Source organism: Natrix helvetica (genome assembly GCF_964273705.1).
Source record: "Natrix helvetica genome assembly, chromosome: 1".
NCBI classification, from domain to species: Eukaryota; Metazoa; Chordata; class Lepidosauria; order Squamata; family Natricidae; genus Natrix; species Natrix helvetica.
The window spans coordinates 157,777,113-157,801,355 of NC_138548.1; the positions used below are offsets into that span (position 1 = coordinate 157,777,113).

Sequence of the window (24,243 nt, forward strand, 5' to 3'; positions counted from 1 at the left end):
AGCTCGCGCAGGAGAGGTGTTACATGGGAGAATCTAGTCCTCCCCATAATCACCCGCGCAGCCGCATTCTGAACCAACTGTAGTCTCCGAGTGCATCTCAAGGGAAGCCCCATGTAGAGAGCATTGCAGTAGTCCAGGCGAGACGTCACTAGCACATGGGTGACTGTGCGCAAGGCATCCCGGTCCAATAAGGGGCGCAATTGGCGCACCAGGCGGACCTGGTGGAACGCCCCCCTTGCCACAGCTGTTACATGGTCATCCATGGACAGCTGGGCATCCAGGAGGACGCCCAAATTGCACGCCTGCTCCATGGGGGCCAGTTGTTCGCCCCCAATGGCCAGAGATGGAAGCAACTGGTTGAACCGGGGGGCCGGAAGCCACAGCCACTCCGTCTTGGAGGGGTTGAGTTTAAGTCGGTTGTCATCCATCCAGACCCGTACGGCTTCCAAGCACCGGGACATCATTTCGACGGCCTCGTTGGGGTGGTTCGGGGTGGAGATGTACAGCTGAGTGTCATCAGCATACAGATGGTATCCCACCCCAAAGCCACGGATGATCTCGCCCAGCGGTTTCATGTATGTGTTAAACAGGAGTGGCGAGAGAACCGACCCCTGTGGCACCCCGCAAGTGAGGGGGCTCAGGGTCGATCTCTGCTCCCCTGCCAACGCACGTTGCGTCCGGCCGGAGAGGTAGGAGCCGAACCACCGTAAAACGGTGCCCCTGACTCCCAACCCCCATAGCCGGTGCAACAGGATACCATGGTCGATGGTATCGAAAGCCGCCGAGAGATCTAATAGGACCAGGACAGAGGAACAACCCCTATCTCTGGCCCTCCAGAGATCATCAACCAACGCGACCAAGGCCGTCTCCGTGCTGTGCCCAGGTCAGAAGCCGGACTGGCGCGGGTCTAGATAATCATTCTCCTCCAAGTGACGTGGAAACTGTTGGGCCACCACACTCTCTACAACCTTCGCTAAAAAGGGAAGGTTGGAGACTGGACGATAATTAGCTAGCTCCGTTGGGTCCAGGGAAGGCTTCTTGAGTAGGGGTCTCACCACCACCTCTTTCAAGGCGGCCGGCAGAGACCCCTCGCCCAACAAAGCGTTCACTAGGCCCAGGAGCCAGTCGCGTGTAACCTCCCAGGATGCCAGTACAAGCCAGGAGGGGCACGGGTCCAATAAACATGTGGTAGGTCGCAGACGTCCACGTAACTTGTCCAAATCCTCGATGGCAACCGAGTCAAACTCCTCCCAGAATGGTCTCTCAAGACTCGCCACGGGCGTCTCCACTGGGCCACTGAAAGGGACCCATCCCATCCGGATTTGAGCGACTTTGTCCTGCAGATATTTCCCAAACTCCTCTGCTCTGCCTTGTAAAGGGGCTTCCCGTGGCCTCTGAAACAAGAGGGAGCGGGTCACCCGGAACAGGGCAGCAGGGCGGTTATCTGCAGACGCAATAAGAGCGGCACAATGGTGACGTTTGGCCGCTCTTAATGCCACAAGGTACGTCCTTAAGTAGGTTCGTGCCTGTGCTCGGTCAAATTCGGAGCGGGAGGATCTCCAACGACTCTCTAGGCGTCTCTTGCGGCGTTTCATCACCCTTAGCTCCTCGGTAAACCAAGGAGCCAGGGTGGTTCGTTGCCGCAGGAGAGGCCGCAAAGGCGCCACCCGGTCAAGGGCCCCGGCAGTCGCACTATTCCATGCGGCTACCAGGTCCTCCACCTGGGGGTGGGTCAGGTCTACAGGAGGTGGCCCAAGCTCCGTCTGGAACTTATCCGGTTCCATCAGGCGCTTGGGGCGAAACCATCTAATGCCTTCTGGCTCCGCCTCCCCGCAACGGGGGGTAGCACCAGGGAAGTCAAGTAGGAGAAGTGAGTGATCCGACCATGACAGGGGAGTGATAGTTAAATCCCCTATTCCCAGATCACTCATCCACTGGCCAGAGACAAAAACAAGGTCCAATGTGTGGCCCCCTTCATGGGTAGGGCCCTGAATTAATTGGGTCAGGTCCATGGCTGTCATGGAAGCCATGAACTCCCGAACCCCCTCAGACGCTTCTCCCATCGACGGCAAGTTGAAATCCCCCATCACTAAAAGTTTGGGGGTCTCAACCACCACCGATGCGATCAGCTCGAGGAGTTCAGGCAGGGCCGCTGATGTATAGCGAGGAGCCAGGTACACTATCAGCAGGCCCCACTGCCTCCCTGGGCCCCATCTCACGACAAGGGACTCACACCCGGATGTCTGTGGCACAGTGAACTCTCTCGGCTCTAAGTCTTCCCGGATAATCACTGCTACCCCACCGCCCCTTCCCTGGGCCCGAGGCTGGTGAAATGCTCGATAACCTGGCGGGCACATTTCCACGAGGGGGAGACCTCCCTCGTGACCCAACCAGGTCTCAGTTATTCCTGCGAGGTCCGGCTCCCCCTCCAGAATTAGATCGCTGATGAGGGGGGCCTTGTTAACAACGGACCTTGCATTGCATAACAACAGTCTCAGGCCCTGGGTCTGTAGATCCTGACCACCTAGTATGCGGGGGTTGGTACAAGTGACCGGGTATAACCAGCACCCCCGGTCTCCCAACCGACTATGAGTTCTTAATCTGTCCTCGCACCTGCCCCTCCCCATGACCGTTGATATCAGAGAGCCCTGTAATGGAATGCTGTCTTCTGTCTCCTCCCCCGCTCTGCTCCCTCCTCTTTCGACCACACCTAATCGCCTGGCTCTACCATCACTCCTGACCTGGTCCACCCCCCCATCCCTGGAACCCCTTACAATTTTTAAAAAACAATTAATTAAAAAACCTCTCAAAGAACGCTTCCTCCACCTCTCTGGGTTAATCAACCCGTCCTCGAGGTGGGCCCTTGAGAGGGCTGGAGGCCATAACTGCGAGAGGGGGGACTAAATGATGACCCTAAACAGAACGTAACAAGCATTAACTGTTCTAAAAAATGGTAAGATACCTGCCCAAACAGAAATGATTCTCATTTTGTTTTGTGTAATATTATGTTTTGTAAATATTTATACACAATACACACAATATTTGTACATTTACAGCTTAATAATACATTAGGAAACCATTTTTATGTGTATACTTCTGTTTAATTTTTAAAAAATACATGAGCCCAAAACTAGGCGAGGACGAAATAATTCCAATTATGTCATCACCAGGGAAAGAGTTTATAATTTTCTTTAAAAATAACATATTCTTGTTTTTTTTAAAAAAAATGGTATATCAATGTTTAAAAGATTTTTTTTCCAATTTGCAAAATAGAAATTCAAGAGCAGTTAAAACAGAGACTAAGTTTCTTCTAACTTGTATTTGTTCATATACTAGAATTGTGTAAAATTAACTGAAATTTTTGTGTTTTATTATTCACAGATTTTTGTTTATTCTTCTGGGACCCTTAGGAAAAGGTCAACAGTTCCATGAGATTGGCAGGTCAATTGGAACATTAATGACAGATGAGGTACTTATCCATTCACAGGCATTGATTAAACCCATCGCCAAGTTACCTACTTTAAAGTGCTTTGTGTGAAGATTTATTGTTTCATGATGTTCTTCCAAAATGCTTTAGTTTAATAACTAGACGTTTCTTAGCTCAACCTTCAGACCCATTTAAATAGAAAGATTTTAAAAAATCAATATTTTGAATCACAGTGAATAATACTAAAAATGAGCAGAAAATACTTTTTATGATTTGTTGAGAAACAACAGTGTTTGGATTTCCCCCCTTAGAAATAAAATCTCATGGAATTCCTTCTTTCTTCCATAGGTATTTCATGATGTTGCATATAAAGCTAAGGATCGCAGTGACTTGGTCGCTGGAATTGATGAGTTTCTTGATCAAGTGACAGTTCTCCCTCCAGGAGAATGGGACCCAACAATTCGTATAGAACCTCCCAAAAATGTTCCTTCTCAGGTATTTATTTATTTATATATATATTTTTTACATTTATATTCCCCATTTCCTCCAGTTGTGATAAAATTACATACGATATCATCAGTGCTCTACAATATTTACCTCTCCTATAGTTCATTGACATCTCAAAAGGTTTTCCCCTATGATTTTGCATAGACATGTTACCATTAACACTGCTTCAATCAGTGAATTTATTGACTAAATCAATAAAGATTCTGTTCTGTTCTACTCTACTCTACTCTACTCTACTCTACTCTACTCTACTCACTCTACTCTACTCTACTCTACTCTATTTCTATTATAAATAAATTGTAGATATAGAATAAAAGAGATTCTAGAAAGAGGTATAACAGTAGCTCACATATGGCAGTAATGTGTCCTTGTAACGTAATAGTAAATCAGCAGGAATATGCTCTTTCTCTGCCTTGACTTGTATTCCACTGTACTTGAAAGTCTCAGCAATGGAAAAGGTTTGGTGGACACGGTATCCCACAAACCCACAGGAGAAAGATGGCTGAATATAGTCCTTTTTTCTTTTTTTAGTTTTTACTCTCTAGTGCTGAAGCCTCACAGGATGTTATTAACTGATAAGGAGGCTCTTATTGTAGCACTTTTCCAGTCAGATTGTGCTTGGCATCTCCAGATGCTAGAAGTCCTGTTAAATAAGCTACTTTGGTGACTTTCATTTGTGAAAGGTGCCTACCAAAGGAAGCTAGATATTTCTAACTTACCTTGACTTACCTTTTCAGTCCACAATTTGGAATGGAAAACAAATTTAAAACAGACACATCCATTTTTTTCATTTAGGAGAAACGTAAAATTCCAGGTGTACCAAATGGAACTGCTGCTCATGGAGATCCAGAGCCACTTGGAGGACATTCCGGGCCAGAATTACAACGTACTGGAAAGTTAGTAGTAAGATAGTATTTTTATTTGATTCCATGCATATGTAAATATCCATTCATATACACACATACAAAGACATGTAAGGCTCTTTTTAAAAAAATATGATCTAGCACTCATCATAGGTACTATGATAGGCACATATAAAATGATGGTTAAAATGAATAGGCTGTCCCATTTATTTAAAACCAATACTTATGTAAATATGTTTCCCCTATTAAAATGGGTTGGGTTAGCCTGCATATATATTTATGTCTTGCAAACAATTACTATGCATATCATTGAACATATTAAAAATAGCCATGCAATAAATGGAGTCATGACAGTCTCTATGCTTTAAAGGGCAAATTCCAGTTACATATTTCTTTGTAAAGTGCAGGTGCAGCTGTTTTGTGTTGAGAGCCCCATTCCATTTAATGAAGGAAGGAAGGTTCATTTCTGTATTAAATGTATAATTTTACTTCCATTATTTCAAATATTGTTAGGTCGATTATACTGTAGCTGCCTTATGTTGTTAAGGAAAAAAACCAGTATAAAAAATTAAAAAATACTGACCTATTCACTTTAGAAAGTTGTTATAATTGTTCAATTGCTAAAATACTGAAATTCAGTATGTGCATACATTTTTTAAGGAGTTAAGAAAAATTCAAACCATAGCTGTCATCCTGTGAATGCTTACTACTGATAGGAAATATACACAGGAATAGGGATAGTTGAGACATCATATAATATTGTTATAACAGTAATTTGGAGTTCATAGGAAATTGTTCATCTTAGCTAATGCTGAAAACCTGGTTAGGGGACCATTTTGGCTTTCTCTCAAGCAAAGCCACTGAACTTCCTACTTGTAGCATCATTGCACTATATTCTCTTGTTGGCCTAGCACCTGCCGGATCGCACCAGATCGTGCGCTCCCTTTCGGCGCTAAACCCGGAAGTACGGTCTTGCCCCGCCCCTGGCGACGCGACGACGCTTGCCTGCGCTCCACCAGCTCGGCTGGGAACGGAGACGTTTCTCTGCTCAGCAATGTCTTCAGTGGAGTGGTGGCAGCCTGGCAGGCTGAGCCTGCGTCCCTTTCAGGTGCTCCGCTCCGCTGAGGAAACGTCTCCGTTCCCAGCCGAGCTGGTGGAGCGCAGGCAAGCGTCGTCCCGTCGCCAGGGGCGGGGCAAGACCGTACTTCCGGGTTTAGCACCGAAAGGGAGTGCGCGATCCGGTGCGATCCGGCAGGAACCCACCACTGGCCTAGCAGCAACTTTGAAGATCTTTCCATGCCATCTGGCTATGTTTGTATACGGGCAGGAAATTCTCTTGTCAGGATTTCTGCCAAAATAAAGTGGTTCCAGTTCTGCTTTCTCTCATATCTCAGTGGCAGTAACCTGTTGCCATCAAGGGTATTTCAATACCTAATACTAATACTCTAACACTTAATACTGATGTTAGGAACCAGTTTGATGTAGTGGTTAAAGCATAATGCTAGAAACGGGAAGATGGTGATCTGGAGACTTCTTGACTATTTCATACCTCATTTTAAAAATGAATGCAAATAGCACATTAAATTTTAGTGTAACTATCAGTTTCTGCTTTAAAAAAAAATCACATTTTAGTAATATTCATTCTTTTTCCATTCTCTTTAGGCTCTTTGGGGGCTTGGTTTTAGATATCAAGAGGAAAGTGCCATTCTTGTTGAGTGACTTCACCGATGCATTCAGCTTGCAGTGTCTAGCATCTTTTCTATTTCTCTATTGTGCTTGTATGTCTCCTGTTATCACCTTTGGCGGTTTGCTGGGAGAAGCAACAGAGGGTCGTATAGTATGTGTTGCAATTGGATTTTCAGCCTTACTGTATCTATTTGTCCCTATCCCAATAAATAAAACGTTCTGGGTGGCATTTTCTAAGGATCAATTCCCAAGTCACAGCTCTAACTTTTCAATTCTGCTTTTTTTTTTTTTTAATACACAGAGTGCAATAGAATCTCTGTTTGGTGCATCGATGACCGGAATAGCTTACTCACTGTTTGGTGGGCAGCCTCTTACCATATTGGGTAGCACAGGACCAGTTTTGGTGTTTGAAAAGATATTATTCAAATTTTGCAAGTAAGTGCTCTGTGTTCCTCCTTTTTGAGTTTCACCATTTCTGCCTTCAATTGAATGAGCCTCTTAGAAAGGCTCAAAAAAGTTGTGCTAAGTTTGATATGTTTAATCTCATCTCTAAAAGTCCACTATTGATTGATAAACAAGATAGCAGCATACTTGAGCCATGGTGGCACAGTGGTTAACTTAAAATGCAGGATTGCAGGCTAATTCTGCTCACATTGACAGCAGTTCAATTCCTTCAATCCTGACCGGCTCAAGGTTGACTCAGCCTTCCATCCTTCCGAGATTGGTAAAATGAGGACGCAGATTGTTGGGGGCATTATGCTGACTTTGTAAACCGCTTAGAGAGGGCTGTAAAGCACTGTGAACCGGTATATAAGTCTAACTGCTAATGCTATCCTTAAAATGTTATATTTTCTTGTTATCGTAGAGACAGCAGCTAGACCAGGTATGCTCCGCCCATTAACCAATTGGACTGAGTCTACACTTATGATGTCATCGGGCCCTTGTGGCTCCTCCCCAGTTTCAGACTCAGTCCAACCTGGACTGGCTGTGAGAATTGATCTCTCCTCCAAATTATTTAATTATATCTTTAATTGGTGAATTTTCCCAAAAATTTATTGTTCCTTTACATTGGTTCCTTAAATAATCCTTTATTCTACAAATTGGAGGGAAATTCGACACTGATTTCTGGCTGCCTCTCCTCAGCCATCTGATTGCCTGCGGCCACGAGTTTACTCAGGAAGCCTGCCTTGCAATCAGATCGGCCAGCTCACGAGCTACGGCTCCATGGCTGTTTCCCCACAGCGCTTCTTGATTCTGGGCACTCAGAGGGACGCACAACCGGCCGTTTCACGCGCAGCGGTTCCAGGCGAGTCCGGTGGCCATTCTGCAGATCGCCTGGCCACACTTAGTATCAGTGGCCATTTTGCGGGTCGAAAAAGCCTCAGAAAAAAACAGTCAGCCATTTTGGACGCTTTTAAAAAAGACGCGAATTCTACAGCAGCCGTTTGGAGTGCCCAGCAATGCGGGATCACCCCAGGTGGACCGGATCAGGAGCGCCTGACCAGCAAATGGGTGACACCACTGCCTATCTTATTGGGGTGTTGATTTATGTTTGGGGAAATGGCTGATCCAGCTATGGATATGAATGCAGGACTAGAGGAGACAGGGCCATCAGGGGCAAAGAACAGCAGGAAGAGGCAAGCCAAAGAGGCTCCTTCCTCAGGAGTAAACCCCAAGTTCTCTAAAGCGACTACCAGGGCAGAAGAGCATAGGCAGAAGGCCCTTGAGAAAGAATTTCAGAGCGCCCAAAAACAGCAACATAGTCTAACTGCCCAACCCTCCCTCCCTCCCTCAGAGGATCACCAAGTGGCATCTCCAGATCCACCTGTCTTGTCTCCCATGGGCCCTGACCCCCCCCCCCCTTGGAAAGAAGAATTGTCTTCTTTGGAGTCCTTGTCTTCGATGGAACCTGACAACAGAGGCAATTTCTTTGATGTCCCTCTCAATAGGGAGCACACCTTTGAACAGGCTTCCCTCTTTGTTACACATGGCTCTGGGGCCCTCCACACCATGTACACCTCTCCTGCTGATATGGCAACTATCATTGCTGAAACCATTAAACAGGTCATGGCTGCTGGCCTACAACAGCAACCCCAATCTGCTCCATCACATGGCCATAAGCATAAATCTTCTGCTGCAGCTTAGCAATCTGATCCCTCTGCCTCTACTTCTCAGGCCTCAATTGGCGGGGAGCAAGACTTGTCTGATGATAAGGTGGTCACGCCAGATACCCCTGCCTTTACCAGATTATTCAAAACTGGTCATTTCAAGTCCCTTCTACTTAAGGCCATCAAAGCTGCTAATTTACCATCTTCTGCTTCAGCTTCTACTTCACAAGATAAACTGGCACGGACCAGGCTTCAACTGAGGGTCCCAGTACCCCATTCACCAAACCCATGGGGGAAAAAGACCTGATCCCTGTTCCCAAGATATTCCTGAACATCATCCAGAAGTAGTAGGAGTCTCCAGGCACGGACCCAAAGCTGACCAACCTTGACAAATGTCTCTACAACATTGCACCAGACCTCACCAAGTTCTTCGAGACTCCCCCAGTGGATGCACCGGTTGCAGCCCTGTCTTCACCTACTGTGGTCTCTGGAGCCCCTGAGGAGGTTCTCAACCCTGAGGAGAAAAGGTCAAATCAAATGTTAGTAAAAAACTATCAGGCTGGGGCCTGGGCTGTTAGGGCCTCTACGGCCACTTCCTTTTTCTCCAGGGAGGCCCTGGTCTGGATTGACCAGCTTCAGGAGTGCATCACTCCTACTGACACTAGATCACATAGGAATCTCAACAAGATAAGGGAGCAGTTGAATTTGCGGCTGATTCTTCCCTTAATGCTGCTAGATTTGCTTCTAAAGCCATGGCCTCTTCGGTCACGGCCAGGTATCTGCTTTGGCTCAAGCCATGGCAGGCGAATGTCCGTACCAAGTGGCGCCTAGCAGCCTCCCCATTCAGTGGCACCCAATTATTTAGTAATTCCTTAGACCCATACCTCACGGAATCTAAAGACAAGTGCAAGATCCTTTCATCCATCTACAAGAAACAGGACAGTCGGCCCGCTCCCTTCTATAGGAGGTCACCCTTTCGACCGGCGGATGGGGGACCTTCCTTCCCCTGTCCACAATGCCAATCCTACACTCCGAGACAGGGATCACACCAGGACAGGTCCAATAGAAACACACAGCATTTCCCCTCCATGAAATCTTACCGTGGAGGAGGCAACCCCATTTTTCACGTAGGAAATGACTATCTGGACTCTCTTCCGATCGAAGGCCACCTGGTGTTCTTTGCCCACCGCTGGGAGGAGACCACAACAGACAATTGGGTACTCAAAATTGTCAAATTTGGTCTCATGCTAGAATTCCTTTCTATCCCCCAGGAACACTTCTTGCCATGCCTGGTCTCTTGGTGTCCTCGCAAGAGGGCACTGATGGAACAGGCCAATCAGCACCTGTTGGAGATCCGGGCCATCCAACCGGTTCCTCCCCATCAGGAAGGGCAGGGTTTTTATTCCCGCCTGTTTGTGGTACCGAAGAATTATGGGGGATGGAGAGCAATTTTAGATCTAAAAACATTGAACCGCCACATTGTCTATCGGTGGTTCAAAATGCATTCTCTGCACACCATCCTTCAGGCGGTCAGGAAAGGTGATTTCCTCACATTGGTAGACTTGACCGAAGCTTACCTTCATATCCCCATCTTCATAGACTCACCCTCACCATTCATACCTTGCGGAATCACGGGTTCGGGATGAATCTCAAAAAGAGTCACCTCGTTCCCAGCACCCGCCTTCTCTACCTCAGGGTCTCGATAGTCACCATGGTGGAGAGGGTGTTCCTATCCAACGACCACATTCTCAGTCTGAGGGAACTTGTCAGGAAGGTGCAACGTCTACGCAAGGCATCCCTTCTTCTTCTCTCCCATGTCTTGGGCAAGATGGTATCCTGCTTTGGAATTGTCCCGTGGGCCAGGTTTCACAGCAGGAGCCTTCAATGGTTCATGCTTCCACATCAAAAGGCCAACAGGGCAGCTCTCCTCTCAGGGTCCTCCTTCCTAGACAGGTATTACACTCTCTCAAATGGTGGCAGTCCTCGCGTTTTTGCAAGGGACCTTGTTCAGGGAGCCGTGCCATCTCACACTTACGACGGATGCAAGTCTGACAGGATGGGGGACACACATGCAGGACCTAGTGGCTCAGGATCAGTGGTCCCTCAAAGAGAGCCAAAACAGCATAAATGGCTAGAATTGCAGGCGGTTCGCCTCGCCCTCAGACACTTCCACCACAGAGTTCAGGCCCGACACATATTAGTCCTCATGGACAATACCACGACCAAGGCACACATAAACAGACAGGGGGAACTCATTCCTGGTCCCTAATGCAGGAGTCCGACCTGCTGTGCCAGTGGGCGGAATCTCACCTGTCATCTCTCAGGGAAGAACACATCTCAGGGGTCTCCAATGTCCAAGCAGACTGGCTGAGCCAGACAATAGATCAGGTGGAGTGGAGCATCCATCCAAACATCTTCCATCGACTGACACTATGGTTCGGCATCCCAGCCCTAGACCTGTTCGCAACGGCAGACAACAACCAGGTATCCAGGTATTACTCGAGGTTCATAGACTCCATGGCAGAAGGAGTAGACGCTCTCAGATGCCAGTGGCTCAGGGGTCTCCTGTATGCATTTCCTCCTCTTCCCCTCATTCAGAGGGTAATTCAAAAAATGCTGGAGCAGGAGGCAGAACTGTTGCTGCTAGCGCCAAATTGGCCACGCCGGCCTTGGTATGCCAACCTAGTTACTCTGTCAATCTCCACCCCATGGCACATCCCATGGTCTCTCCTGTCTCTACACCAAGGGTCAGTTTGTCATCCCCCGACACCCAGTGGCTGCAATTAATTGCATGGCGATTGAGCGGCAAGCCTTAACAGCCAATAACATCTCCCTCAACGTCATTGCTACCACTCAGGCATCATGCAGAAGTTCTACTAACAGCATTTATGATGCCACGTGGTGTACTTTTGCTCTGTGGTGTTCCAACTAGACTGTTGACCCACTTAGGGCATCCATTCCGCAGATATTGGACTTCCTGCAGAGGGGGCTTGATCAGGGACTTACCCCTAACACGCTACGCCAACAGGTGGCCGCTCTGGCCTCTGTTCTGGATGGCCTGGCATCCGAACATCTACCTTCTCACCCCTTGATCCGGAGATTTCTCTGTGGAGCGTCCAATCTGCATCTCCCTGCCATACATAGATATCCAACTTGGGACTTACCTCGTGTCCTAGAGGCTTTGACATCCGCGCCTTTGAACCTATGAGATCCACTTCTTTGAAACTGTTGTCCTTCAAAACGCTGTTTTTGGTGGCTGTAACCTTAGCCAGACATGTTTCTGATTTGGCTGCTCTTTCAGTCAGGCATTACTTGTGCTTGTTCCATCCAGACCGAGTTGTCTTAAGACTCGACCCAACATTTATACCGAAGGTCAATAGCTGTTTCCACCGAGGTCAGGAGTTGACCTTACCTGATTTCTGTCCATCTCCACGTCACGAGAGGGAGCACAAGTGGCACACTCTTGACGTACATTGTGCCCTCAAGATCTACATCGATCACACCACCTCGTTCCGCCACTTGGAAGCTCTCTTAATCTCCTTTCGCCAGGCCTCCTTGGGTACCAAGGCTTCTTATGAACTTCAATCCATACAGGTCTCTGCAAACATTACAGCTCACTCTACATGCAGCACTGCAACATCTGCGGCTTGGTCCACTCAAGCCACCTTGGAAGAAGTTTGCTGGGCATCTCCCACAGTCTTCATACGTCATTACAAGTTGGCCAAGTATCCGTCGGCTGATGCGGCCTTTGGGCGCAGGGTGCTGCAACAAGTGCTTGTGCCCTAACGGACCTTTTTTTACAATTTCCCACCCTAGTGGACAGCCCAGTCTTTGGTACATCCTAGTCTGGCTGTTGTCTCTACGATAACAGGAAAATGGGCACTGGTCCTTACCTGATATGCTCATTTTCTGATAGAGTAGAGACAGCAGCCAGCCCCCCCTGGTATGGGTCACACGAGGGGATTCCTTGTGTGGAGGAGAGAGAGAGAGAGATACAGTGACTATGGACTTTCACTTTTTGCTCACAATTCTCACTTGAGTCTACAGTTTTCCTTCATCTGAAACTGGGGAGGAGCCACAAGGGCCCGATGACATCATAAGTGTAGACTCAGTCCGATTGGTTAATGGACGGAGCATACCCAGTCTGGCTGCTGTCTCTACTCTACCAGAAAGTGAGCGTATCAGGTAAGGACCAAGGCCCATTCCTTGGCCAATTTAGAGTGACCGTAGATGTATTTGTCTACATTGATATTTTATGCCCAAATTCTTGTATATTTGGGATTGTGTCTAATTAAATATTAGTTTTACTTTGTATATTTGAATATCATTGTTCTTTAAAATGAATTCTAGGTGTTTCTCCTGGGTGAGGTGAACCTGTGAACCACAACCTAACATAGCATTGTATTTATGTATTTATTCACTCACATACATAATGCCCCTCCTATTTGCAGAATATGTCAACAGTATAACATCTATCAATATTTAAGATAAAACCAACTATAGGAACAAGAGAATAAAATCCAGTAATAAAATCCCGGACTCTTCAAGAGCAGAATGGAAGCCTTTTTATTTTTTGAGATTTGCAAGCAAATTGAGGAATTTGCCTCAAGGCAATATTACAACCATAAGCCAGAAAAATCACCCTTATTACTGAAATATGTTTTATGGCTTAGCATTGCCAGATGACAATAAGTAGTTATAGCCTTTCTTATGCTTTCCCAAAAAGCTGATTTGAAGAATAATTGATTGTCTAGAGACCACATAGAATTCCCAAGTCTATATTTTCTTATTTGACCACTGCAGTAATATTTTCAAAACTCTATTAATAGGGAATACGGATTGTCTTACCTTTCTTTGAGAGCGAGCATTGGTTTATGGACTGCAATTCTGTGTCTCATTCTCGTTGCGACTGATGCAAGTTCTTTGGTGTGCTATATTACTCGGTTTACGGAAGAAGCTTTTGCATCTCTTATCTGCATCATTTTCATTTATGAGGCCTTAGAAAAGCTCTATCATCTCAGAGAAACATATCCAATCAACATGTATAATAACTTGGAACTTCTAACACAATACTCGTAAGTAAGATTTTCTCCATTAATTGTTACTGATGTTATTTGCCAAAGAGAGAGTTTCTACTAGGAGAATTAGGGAGGAAATGCCCAGTAGAAAGAGAAATTTGCTATTTCTTGCTAAGGTTTGGCTCTCTCTTCATGAATCTCAGGTTGATGAAGTTGTCAAGATCATCATGATCACATTGATATCTGTTGTTTGTCAATATTTTAATTAGATTTTTAAATAAATAGGATATATAAGAATATGGACTCATTATCTCCCCTTTTGTTATTATCATAATTATTAATTTTGAAGTTGCATTATATACTTTCTATACTGTTTTTTCTGTTCATATAAAAGAGGAAATGGTTACAAATTTAAAGAAAGGTAACCTGGTGTTTTTCAAAATGAAATTTTATTTCATGAATGTTAACTTTAAAGCAGTCATTAATTGATATGGTAGGTTGGGGCTGGGGTTTTTTTTTTTTTTTTAGAGAAATGTCTTTCTGTAGGCCAAAATTCTCCTTTTCGGATAAGAGTAGTTAGTATAAGCCACAAACTTTCAGCAATTGAGATATTCTGCAACATAAACAATTCAGCAAAACCATTCTGAATCATACAAAATGTTCAGCTAACCCTAAAATTAATTATGCTTTGTTCTATTTGAATTAAATGGAATAACCAACTCATTTGGTAAAACTAAGTTTATGCTAGCTTAGTCTTTATCTTAGTCCTAATGCTAAAAATCTGAATAGTTTGTGGTTAAACTATGTGGTTGCATGGGTTTCTCTCTGAAAATAACCTGGACACTGCAGTGTAAATGCTGTGAATGTTGTGTGCCTGAATAAATTTTAGATACCATATAGCAATGGCCCCCAACCTTTCGGGCGACAGGGACCGATTCCATGGAGATATGTTTTTCTGCATCCCATGAATGGAGCTCCACTTGTTTACGCAGCCCATTTCTGGTTTACCTCAGAAAAATAGGGACCACTTTGGTGGGAATGTAACTAACTGCCATTGGCGTTTAGTCATGCCGGCCTCATGATGGAGACATCTTTGGACAGTGCTGGCTCTTCGGTTTGAAATGGAAATGAGCACCACCCCCTAGAATCAGGAACGACTAGCACATATGTGTTAGGCAGTGGTGGGTTTCAATTTTTTTTAGAACCTCTTCTGTAGGTGTGGCCTGCTTTGTGGGAGTGGCTTGCCAGCCATGTGACTGGGCGGGAGTGGCTTGCCAGCCATGTGACTGGGTGGGCTTGGCCAACTTGTAAAATGTGGTGAATCTCACTTAACAACGCTCTTGCTTAGCAACCAAAATGTTGGCTCAGAAACTCTGGCATTTGAAGCACTCAAGTCTTAAAGCTGTCAAGTTACAAGACCCTTGCACCCCCTAACCCTTTAGAAAAAACACCCCATGGGTATTCAAATTTGACAGCTTTAAGACGTGTGGACTTCAACTCCAAGAATTCCTCCTCCAGTCATGTTGGCTCAGGAACTCTGGCATTGAAGTGTCCAAATCTTAAAGCTGTCAAGTTACAAGACCCTTGCACCCCTAACCCTTTAGAAAAAAACCCCAGGGGTGTTCATACTTGACAGCTTTAAGACTTGTGGACTTCAACTCCCAGAATTCCTCCTCTTGCTCTTCATCTTGATGATGTGTGGACGGGCGGGAGGGAGGGAGCTGGAACCGGTTCTAAACGGCACTGTAGATTTGTGGAACCTCTTCTACAGAAGAGGTTAGAACTGGCAGGAACCCACCCCTGGTGCCAGGGGAACCTTTACCTTTTTATAAGTCTAATTGTGCTGTATCTCCTTCCCTTTCTTATACTCTTGTAAATTACTGAGGGGACTTTTGAACCATTTGAGAAAGCTATTTTGTGGGCTTAATATATGGTTTCCCCCTTGTCATCTTGGTAACGAACTTCATCTATTTCTATCAAGGTTATCTTCCTCTCTACAGCTTTGAAATACTGTTTCCCTATAACTATAACATTGTTTGGGATTTGATGCCAAGGAAAGACTGGCTGTTTACTTTTACACTAAACTTTCACAACTGCAGCCCGCTATGTTGTATTTTACCTTATAAATGTTGGTGACATATCAAGGTGCAATTGTAATTATCTGTGAGGAAAAAACTGCTGCCCTTTGAAATAACTTGCCTTCAGATGCAACTGGTAGAGAATGAAAAAGTTCATACTGTGAGAATCCCATTGAAGTGGGATGAGTGGCGGGAGGCAGCTGAGCCGTAAAATATAGCAAAGGTAGAAAGTTACATCTCCCATAGTTCCTTCACATTGACGAAAGCACCTACTAGATGCTAGATTACCGATTCTACTTTGGTGAAAGAGAAGATGCAAAAATGAACAAATGACAATGGGATTAGTGAGGAATCAACAAGATGATGGACAGGATCCAGTGGCTGGTTTGCTAATATGCTTATCTACAATTTTGTAGTGAAGTTTGTCTCAGTGTTCTGAAAGCTGTGAAATCCTTTGTTTTTTCATGTAGGTACGTATACTGAAATTCTTTCTGGAATGGTTCATTATATGGTCAAATATTTCTAAAGAAATCAACATAGGTATCTTCATGGCAATTGTAACCGATGTATGAGTCTGCTCATGCGTGGTTGCAGTAATAAATTCTGAAAGACCTTTTCAATTTCTAAATCTATATCAATCTCTCACTTGTCAGAAATCGCAAATGAAATTCTCTGTGGTTTTTTTTAATTGCTAGCCATTATCATTCATAAAATAAGTATACACACCTGCTCATTTTGTCTTTTTTCACTCCTTTAGCTCAATACATCATTTCACATTACAAATCCCCCCCCACTCCCCGCCACCCACCCAACCCCACTATCTGTGGAATTTGTCATTGGCCAAACATATCACTTTACTGATGGATAGCTGATGGATAATATAAAGGCATCATATGTTTTCCAAAGCTGAATAGCTAACTATATGGTTGCAATTCTCTGAGTGCTTACTGAAAGTCAATCCAATGAATGTCAATAAATTTTATTTCTCAGTGGACATGTATAGAAAATAGATGTATTTACATAGAGATTCTTGTGGGGAAATCGATTAAAGGGTATATATTGAGTTTATAACCTTCTGTAACAGTCCTTTGCCTTGTATGAATAGTGTATGTCCTTAGTACAAGAATGCCTTGGGTGGGTGGGTGTGTCTGTGTGGATCTGTGTCTGTATGTATCTCTGTGTAATACTTTATTACTGGGTATAAAAATAGGCCTTCCTTGAATGTTGAATGATACCTTTACACTTACCGGTACCTCATAACGGATTCCACTGTAGATACTTCCTTATTTATTTATTTATTTATTTATTTATTTATTTATTTATTTATTTATTTTTTATTACATTTGTAAACCGCTCCCTCTCCCCGAAGGGACTCGGGGCGGTGTACAAAACACAGCTAAAAACCACATACAAAATACAATATCGGATACCCATAAAACAAAACAATATAAAACCGTTCTAAAACAAAAATTAAAAGCAATCTAAAAAATCTATCCCCAGAGATTAAAATACCGGTCAGAAGTGTTGGAAATTAAAACTACGGTTAGGCCAGGCCGGCTAAATGGAACAGGTGGGTCTTTAATTTCTTGCGGAAGGAGCGGAGATCGGTAGTTGTTCTAATATCGGGGGGGAGGTCATTCCATAGGGTCGGGCCCATCACAGAGAAGGACCTACTCCTGGGCGCCGGGCGGGATTCATTTATCTACAAATGAGTCTATAAGTGGAATTTATATGCCACATTTTCCTATTATTATTAAGGTTTTTTTTTTTACATTGCATTATTAAGGGTTTTTTTTACATTTATATACCTGTCTACCACAGGGTAGATGGTCTTTTTGATAACCATTCACACATTTGTTTAGGTTCTAAGGGCCACAGGAATAAAATTGGCAGGGTTGTGGGCTTCCTTTTGGCAACTGAAGTTTTGTTATTCACAGTTTCATGATCCATAGTTTTATACTGGAATGGAATCCTCAAGAACAGCAATGGTTGCTTGTTCAGCAAGCAATGCTCCAACATTGAAGTGTTGAATATCCACCTTTGCCGAGAAGCCCTATCCCTTTTTTGCTGTGCGTCCTGTAAGTGTTGATAGGGTCTAAGTGGAAAAAAATAAAGACAAGTGTTCCAAATAAAATGTGAATGTTTATATCTTTCATGTGTTACCCCGGTGAGGTAGTCCACCAAACAAGCACAGCCAAACTCTATTTTTTATTGTAAGGTTACTTAAACAGAATCTTGCGAGACTGAATGCATTTCTCCTTTTCTTTCCTTTTACTAGAGTGGGGCCCTTCTGAAATATTTCCCATGCCATTCCCCCTTCTATAGGCCGAGACATCTTTGCGAGCCAGTTGTGCGGTCGGCAGCTCTTCCTCCTGTCTCCCAAGGCCACCCCCACCTGCCATTACTTCATCAGAATCGATTTTCCCTAGATAATATTCAAAAATCGATTCACTAATTTTAATCTTTACTTTGGCAGTTCTATTCTCTACTTCAAAAGGGATGAATTGATGTTTTCTAACAAAAAAGAGAAACTATTTTTTTAACCAGACGTCCCTTGATTATTAACAGATTATACTGAATAATTTCAAAGAGCTTTGGCATGGCGGTATGCATATGACAATCTGTCCATGGCAAACATTTAAGAATTGAGAGCGTAACATCCCACTGTGAAAGTTGTTAAAGGTGCCAAGTTCATGTCATTCTGATGATTAACTGACCTAGATTCTTTTAGTTAAAGGATGCTGCTATTACTTATCTATTTGTTTGTTTGCTTGCTTGCTTGCTTGCTTGAATTTTGGGGTTAGGTCTTATATTTAAAACCTGTAAACCCCAACTATCTTTGAATCCTAAGTATGAATGAGGGGACTTAGCAAAGGTGTTTGTGAGTTGGCCTCACAATCATCTGCTCTCTAGGTGAAGGCTCCAGAGGTGGTATTCTACCGGTTCAGACCAGATTGCCTGAACCGGTAGCGGAAATCAGGGGTGGAGACGCCCACCTGTGCCCGGCTCTATAGCATTCCATTTAGGCATTTTTTTTCACCAAAAGCGCATGCATGGAAGGATCTGCATATGCACGGAGGTGGTGTATGTGAGCGCATGCGTTCATATTTGTGAACCTGTAGGGAAGGTAGGTGTATATCACTCCTGGTAGGCTCCATTGTGAGACTTCAGCCTCTCAGGCACTGGGCACTGAGTACCTTCAGGAGACCTGTACGTGCTCACATTTGACTTAGCACCTTTGAAACATTAGTGAAAAGAGAACATGAACATGTTCTTTTATCTGGTGGGGAATTTTGGTCAATAGTGCCTGATTGGACAGAGGAGTCTAATAAGCACAATCTGTATATGGCTGCTTCCCTAATGAAGCCAAATGCACAATCTCAATGCAGGGTCCGCAGGCACACTGATGTGGGAGGGATCTGGACTCCATCCATCCTGTTTCTGCTAACTCTTCATACACTCATTGAGCCACCTTATACTTTGCAGTCATCAAGGGACATGGAGAATTGCATAATGATTGTAATTAAGATAAATTACATTCAATCTAACCAACTATGTGACCTTACTATGGGATGTTCGCTGGTATCAAATGACAATGGAGAGAATGTTTCCTTCCTTCCTTCCTTCCTTCCTTCCTAGAGTGGTTCCTTTTCCAGCATGTCTGTAAACATTGATGTAGAGAAAGTCTCCATGAAGTCTCTGTTGCAGAACTGATAAAAGCTAATTTTTTTTAAGAGAAGGAGAGGGAGGCCAACAGTGAGCATCTCCCATATATAGCAGCAACGAGGTACTGAAATCTTATGGACAGAAACTCATTTTCAAATTTTTACTCTGTCTCAAATAAAACAATAGAAAAACAACCCAAAACAGTCTTAGAAGAACACCGTATGTCATTCATTCACACACACAAACATACACACAGATGCACACCCATTTGATTACATATGTACACATATAGTTAAATACCCGCCCATGTACATTGATGGAGAATTCAGTCTCCAAGTGCTGGTGCTTTTGTCAATGTGTATGTTCATACATATGCACAGACACTCCTGGGGGAGGGGGGATTCAGAACAGCACAGGCCTTCCTGAGGTTGCTCAGTGGGTGTGGGATGCTGGTGATTGACAGAGGAGGGGATAGAATGGAGTCCCTGATACTCTGAAGACTGATGATGTTACCTAGTCTGGTAATGAAACATCTGCAAGCAAACAACCAAGCTTAAAGAGCAGCAAGGATTCCATAGTTCCATCCTGACCTACAGATGCACTCTTCTGTTTGGAGCAGAGTATTTGGAAAACTTGCACAGGTGGACAACTTTCTTAATCAACTGCCCCTATTTTTAGTTTCAACTGCCCAAGGCAAAAAAATCTTTCTAGATCTGAAGATAACATTTGTATATATGTATCTCTATCATCTATCTATCTATCTATCTATCTATCTATCTATCTATCTATCTATCTATCTATCTATCTATCTATCATCTACCTACCTACCTACCTACCCACCCACCCACCCACCCACCCACCCACCATCCATCCATCCATCCACCCACCCACCCACCCACCCACCTACCCACCCACCCATTTATATTCTGTGTCAAAGTTTGGGATGGAAAAGCTCATTATCTGCTTTAGATGGTTGCTTTCTGAGAAGCATTTGTCTCTTCTCTTTTTCTTTGAAACAGTATATAGAACAAACTTCCTCCTTGGACCCACAGTTGCTTTGGCGTTGCTTTTTTAACGCTTGGATACCTACATGGCATCTTCTGTAGTTCTTTCATTTGGCTTCATAATTCATTTTTGACATGTAACTTTAACAGCAGCTGGGAAACAGGAAAAGTATATTGCCGTATGACAAGTTGGAGTATTCTTGCGTGTCCAGACATTTTGATAAAACTGGTCCAAATCTCTTTTGCACTACTATTTGCTTCCCACAGCAGGGGGCAAATTATTATTATTATTTTTAATTTTCCACAGTCCTAAAGGTGCTTTTTCAAAAGGCAACTGAACTTTGTTTACACAGTACAGTGTTATATCATTCCAAATTAAATGGCAAAAATAAAATCTCTTGTTTTGTTCCTGAAACATGGTAAAAAAAAAACTTTGATGGGGCTTGAAGTTGCAAACAGAATTACCCCACTGTATGATCTTTTTTTGTTTTCCAGCCCAATCCCTTATTTTATAATCCCCTTTTCCTGTTTATCCCTAACCTTTTCATTTAGTTTTGCCACAAATCCCCGGCTGACAATCATGGAGATTGATATTAGCAACCCCATCAAGCTTAATAACAGAACGGAGGCTTTTTATGCCCAGGTTCAATCCCAGGGTTGGTATTAAAAAATAAAATAAAGATTAATATTCTGAGAGAAAGGTTTTTCTGCTTGAGATAATCTGCTGAAAGCCAGAAGGAACAACATAGGACTGGGGTGGGGTGGGGATTAATGTTCCATTTTATCTAAAATGAATTATGGCTTAACAGGGGAGGATCCAAGGTTTAAGGCTGGTGGGCAACTTGAAATGTTGAGTACGTGTGGCACTCCTGCAGAGTACAGGTAGTCCTCAACTTAAAAACCATTCATTTAGTGAACATTCGAAGTTACAACAGCACTGAAAAAAGTAACATACGACCATTTTCCACACTTATGACCATGGTGTCCTTCCTGTGATTCCGTGATGAAATTTTGGATGTTTATATGTACTGTATATATGATGGCTGCAATGTCCCGGGGTCATGTGATCACCTTTTGCGATCATCTTGACGAGCAGAGTCCAGAGGGAAGCCAGATGACTGGCTGATGTGTTACTAATTTAACAACTGTGACAAGAGAGATCGCAAACTGTGACAAGAGAGATCACTTCTCCGGGTACCGTCCACTAAACAGTGTCGGGGGGGCGACACCCAGGAGCAGGGCCTTCTCTGTGATGGGCCCAGCCCTGTGGAATGACCTCCCCCTTGACATCAGGATTACTTCCGATCTCCGCTCCTTCCGATCTCCGCTCCTTCCGTGTAAAGCTCAAGACCCACCTTTTTCAATTATCTGGCCTGGCTCAACCGTAGTATATCCTATTCCTCCTGACAGTCCTTTTAAATTGTATTATTATTATGGGGTATTTTTAATGGCTAATGTTTTATTATTATTAATGTGATGTATATTTAACTATTACCTCCTCCGTGTATGTATATGTATGTATATGTGTGTATCTGTATGTTTATATGTATGTATGTATGTTTTTATTGTACGCCGCCCCGAGTCCCTTGCGGAGAGGGAGCGGCTAACAAATTAAATTATTATTATTATTATTATTATTATTATTATTATTATTATTATTATTATTATTATTATTATTATTATTAAAAGGGAGCATAACTTACTTAGCAACTATATTGCTTAGCAATAGAAATTTTAGGCTCAATTGTAGCCATAAGGATTACCTGTATCTGCTGAGCTCAATAAAGGAGAATATTTGTAGCTCAGGATTGAAATGAGGGGTCCTTGGTGCTCTCTGAGCTTGGTTTGTTTTCTTAAAGATGTTTTATTACCCAGACTAGGTAACATCATCAGTACTGATCAGCAAAGTAAATGATTACCAAATCCAACATCCAATTGTGGGAAACTGATAAAAGATACAGGAACAGAACAGTGGTGAAATTCAATTCTTTTTACTACCAGTTCTGTGGGCGTGGCTTGGTGGGCGGTGCATAGCATGATGGGTGTGGTTTGGTGGGCATGGCTTGGTGGGCGTGGCAGGGGAAGGTTACTGCAAAATCTCCATTCCCTCCCCACTCCTGGGCCTAGTCAGAGGTGGCATTTGCCGGTTCTCCGAACTACTGAAAATTTCCACTATCGGTTCTCCAGGGCCTGTCAGAACCTGCTGGATTTCACCCCTGGAACAGAATGTGTTTCAGCTATTATTCATTTGCACCCTTTTCTTGAGAATAATTCAAACTGAATGATAGTAATGTAATTATTGTAATGATGTAAAGGATTTCAAGGGATGCCAAGTTAGGAATTCCAACATAATCGCAATGCAGAGAACTGTTAGAGAATGAAGAAGGGCTGTGTATTTGTGCACTTTTTAAAATGTGTGAATGTGGACCACAGAATTACAAAAATGATTCATAACAGAGCTATATATTCTCTCCTGCTTATCAGAGAACTTTTTCAATGCTCAATTTACATTGTAGTGAAGTGTATGTCTGCACAGAACAAAAATTCTGTTCTTCTGAGAACCTAGTAAAAATAGAGGTTTTGAAGAGTCATCATCTTTCTTCAAAGTGGAGCAATGACTGAAAATTGAATTGAATTGAATACTTTATTTGGCCACACAAGAAATCTGTCTCCGGTGTACATGTCTCTCAGTGTACATGCAGTGCAACAAAATAATGATCATCACCCTCATCATAATACCAATAAGAGGGGGTCAGTAAGAAAGATAATAATAAGGCTAAATAAAAGATAAGTAGTAAAAACAAATGGACTGAGGCAGAGATTGCATCTTATAGAGGGCTTTTACAAATGAATCACCAGGCCATTTTTGGAATATACTATGAAAACAAGCATCCTATATACTGTAACATTTAAGAGAAGAGAGAGACACGACTGTATGTATTGACATACAGGAACAATTCAATTCCATTGCTGGGACTGGAAAATTATGTCTGGTATCATTCAGGGCTGTTTAACCCACTTCAATGCATATGTGATTGCCCAAGAGAAAAGGATGGTGAATTAGATTATTCATTTCTAATTGAGAGAACATCAACCATTGATTTGTTTTTTCAGATGCAGCTGTGTGGAACCAGATAACCCAAGCAATACTACCTTACAATATTGGCAGTCAAAGAACATGTCCTCATATGATATACCTTGGGCAAATCTTACTGTGACTGTAAGTATGCAACCAAATCATATCGTAAATTCAATCAAGATGTACCTATGGGATATATCTGGGCAGTATACAGAGGCTAATGGCAGGGTGTTCTCCCAGTCTGCAAACTACTTTCAGTATTGATACTTCATTCATTCATTCAATATAGATCTCTCCTTGCTATTCAACTGAGTATCCAAGATGATTTGTTGTAGTTGTTAGTTGTGTATCCGACCCATCACGACCCCATGGACAACGTTCCTCCAGGCCTTCCTATCCTCTACCATCCCCCGGAGTCCATTTAAGCTCACACCAACTGCTTCAATGACTCCATCCAGCCACTTCATTCTCTGTCGTCCCCCTTCTTCCTTTGCCCTCAGTCTTTCCCAGCATTAGGCTCTTCTCCAGTGAGTCCTTCCTTCTCATTAGGTGGCCAAAGTACTTGAGTTTCATCTTCAGGATCTGGCCTGCTAAAGAGCAGTCAGGGTTGATCTCCTCTAGGACTGACCGGTTTAATCACCTTGCAGTCCAAGGGACTTGCAGAAGTCTTCTCCAGCACCAGAGTTCAAAGGCGCTCAGCCTTCCTTATGGTCCAAAATTAGCAAAAAATTAAACAAAGGGCATATAAACTCTCAAAACATGAATTACGATTCATGCTAAAACTAGTTAACAAATCAAATCCTGGAA

General features: G+C 43.6%; 1 protein-coding gene across 13 annotated transcripts in view; it reads left to right on the top strand.

Annotated features, from left to right (window-relative positions):
• SLC4A10 (solute carrier family 4 member 10) overlaps window positions 1-24,243 on the top strand; it is a 240,184-nt gene that overhangs the window by 178,719 nt on the left and 37,222 nt on the right. For all 13 annotated transcript variants that reach the window (XM_081943648.1, XM_081943642.1, XM_081943641.1 and 10 more), the window contains 7 exons: window positions 3,382-3,469; window positions 3,776-3,922; window positions 4,730-4,830; window positions 6,460-6,634; window positions 6,785-6,918; window positions 13,421-13,666; window positions 23,472-23,577. In XM_081943648.1, coding sequence (XP_081799774.1) covers window positions 3,382-3,469; window positions 3,776-3,922; window positions 4,730-4,830; window positions 6,460-6,634; window positions 6,785-6,918; window positions 13,421-13,666; window positions 23,472-23,577 — 997 coding nt within the window. The remainder of the gene's footprint in view (window positions 1-3,381; window positions 3,470-3,775; window positions 3,923-4,729; window positions 4,831-6,459; window positions 6,635-6,784; window positions 6,919-13,420; window positions 13,667-23,471; window positions 23,578-24,243) is intronic.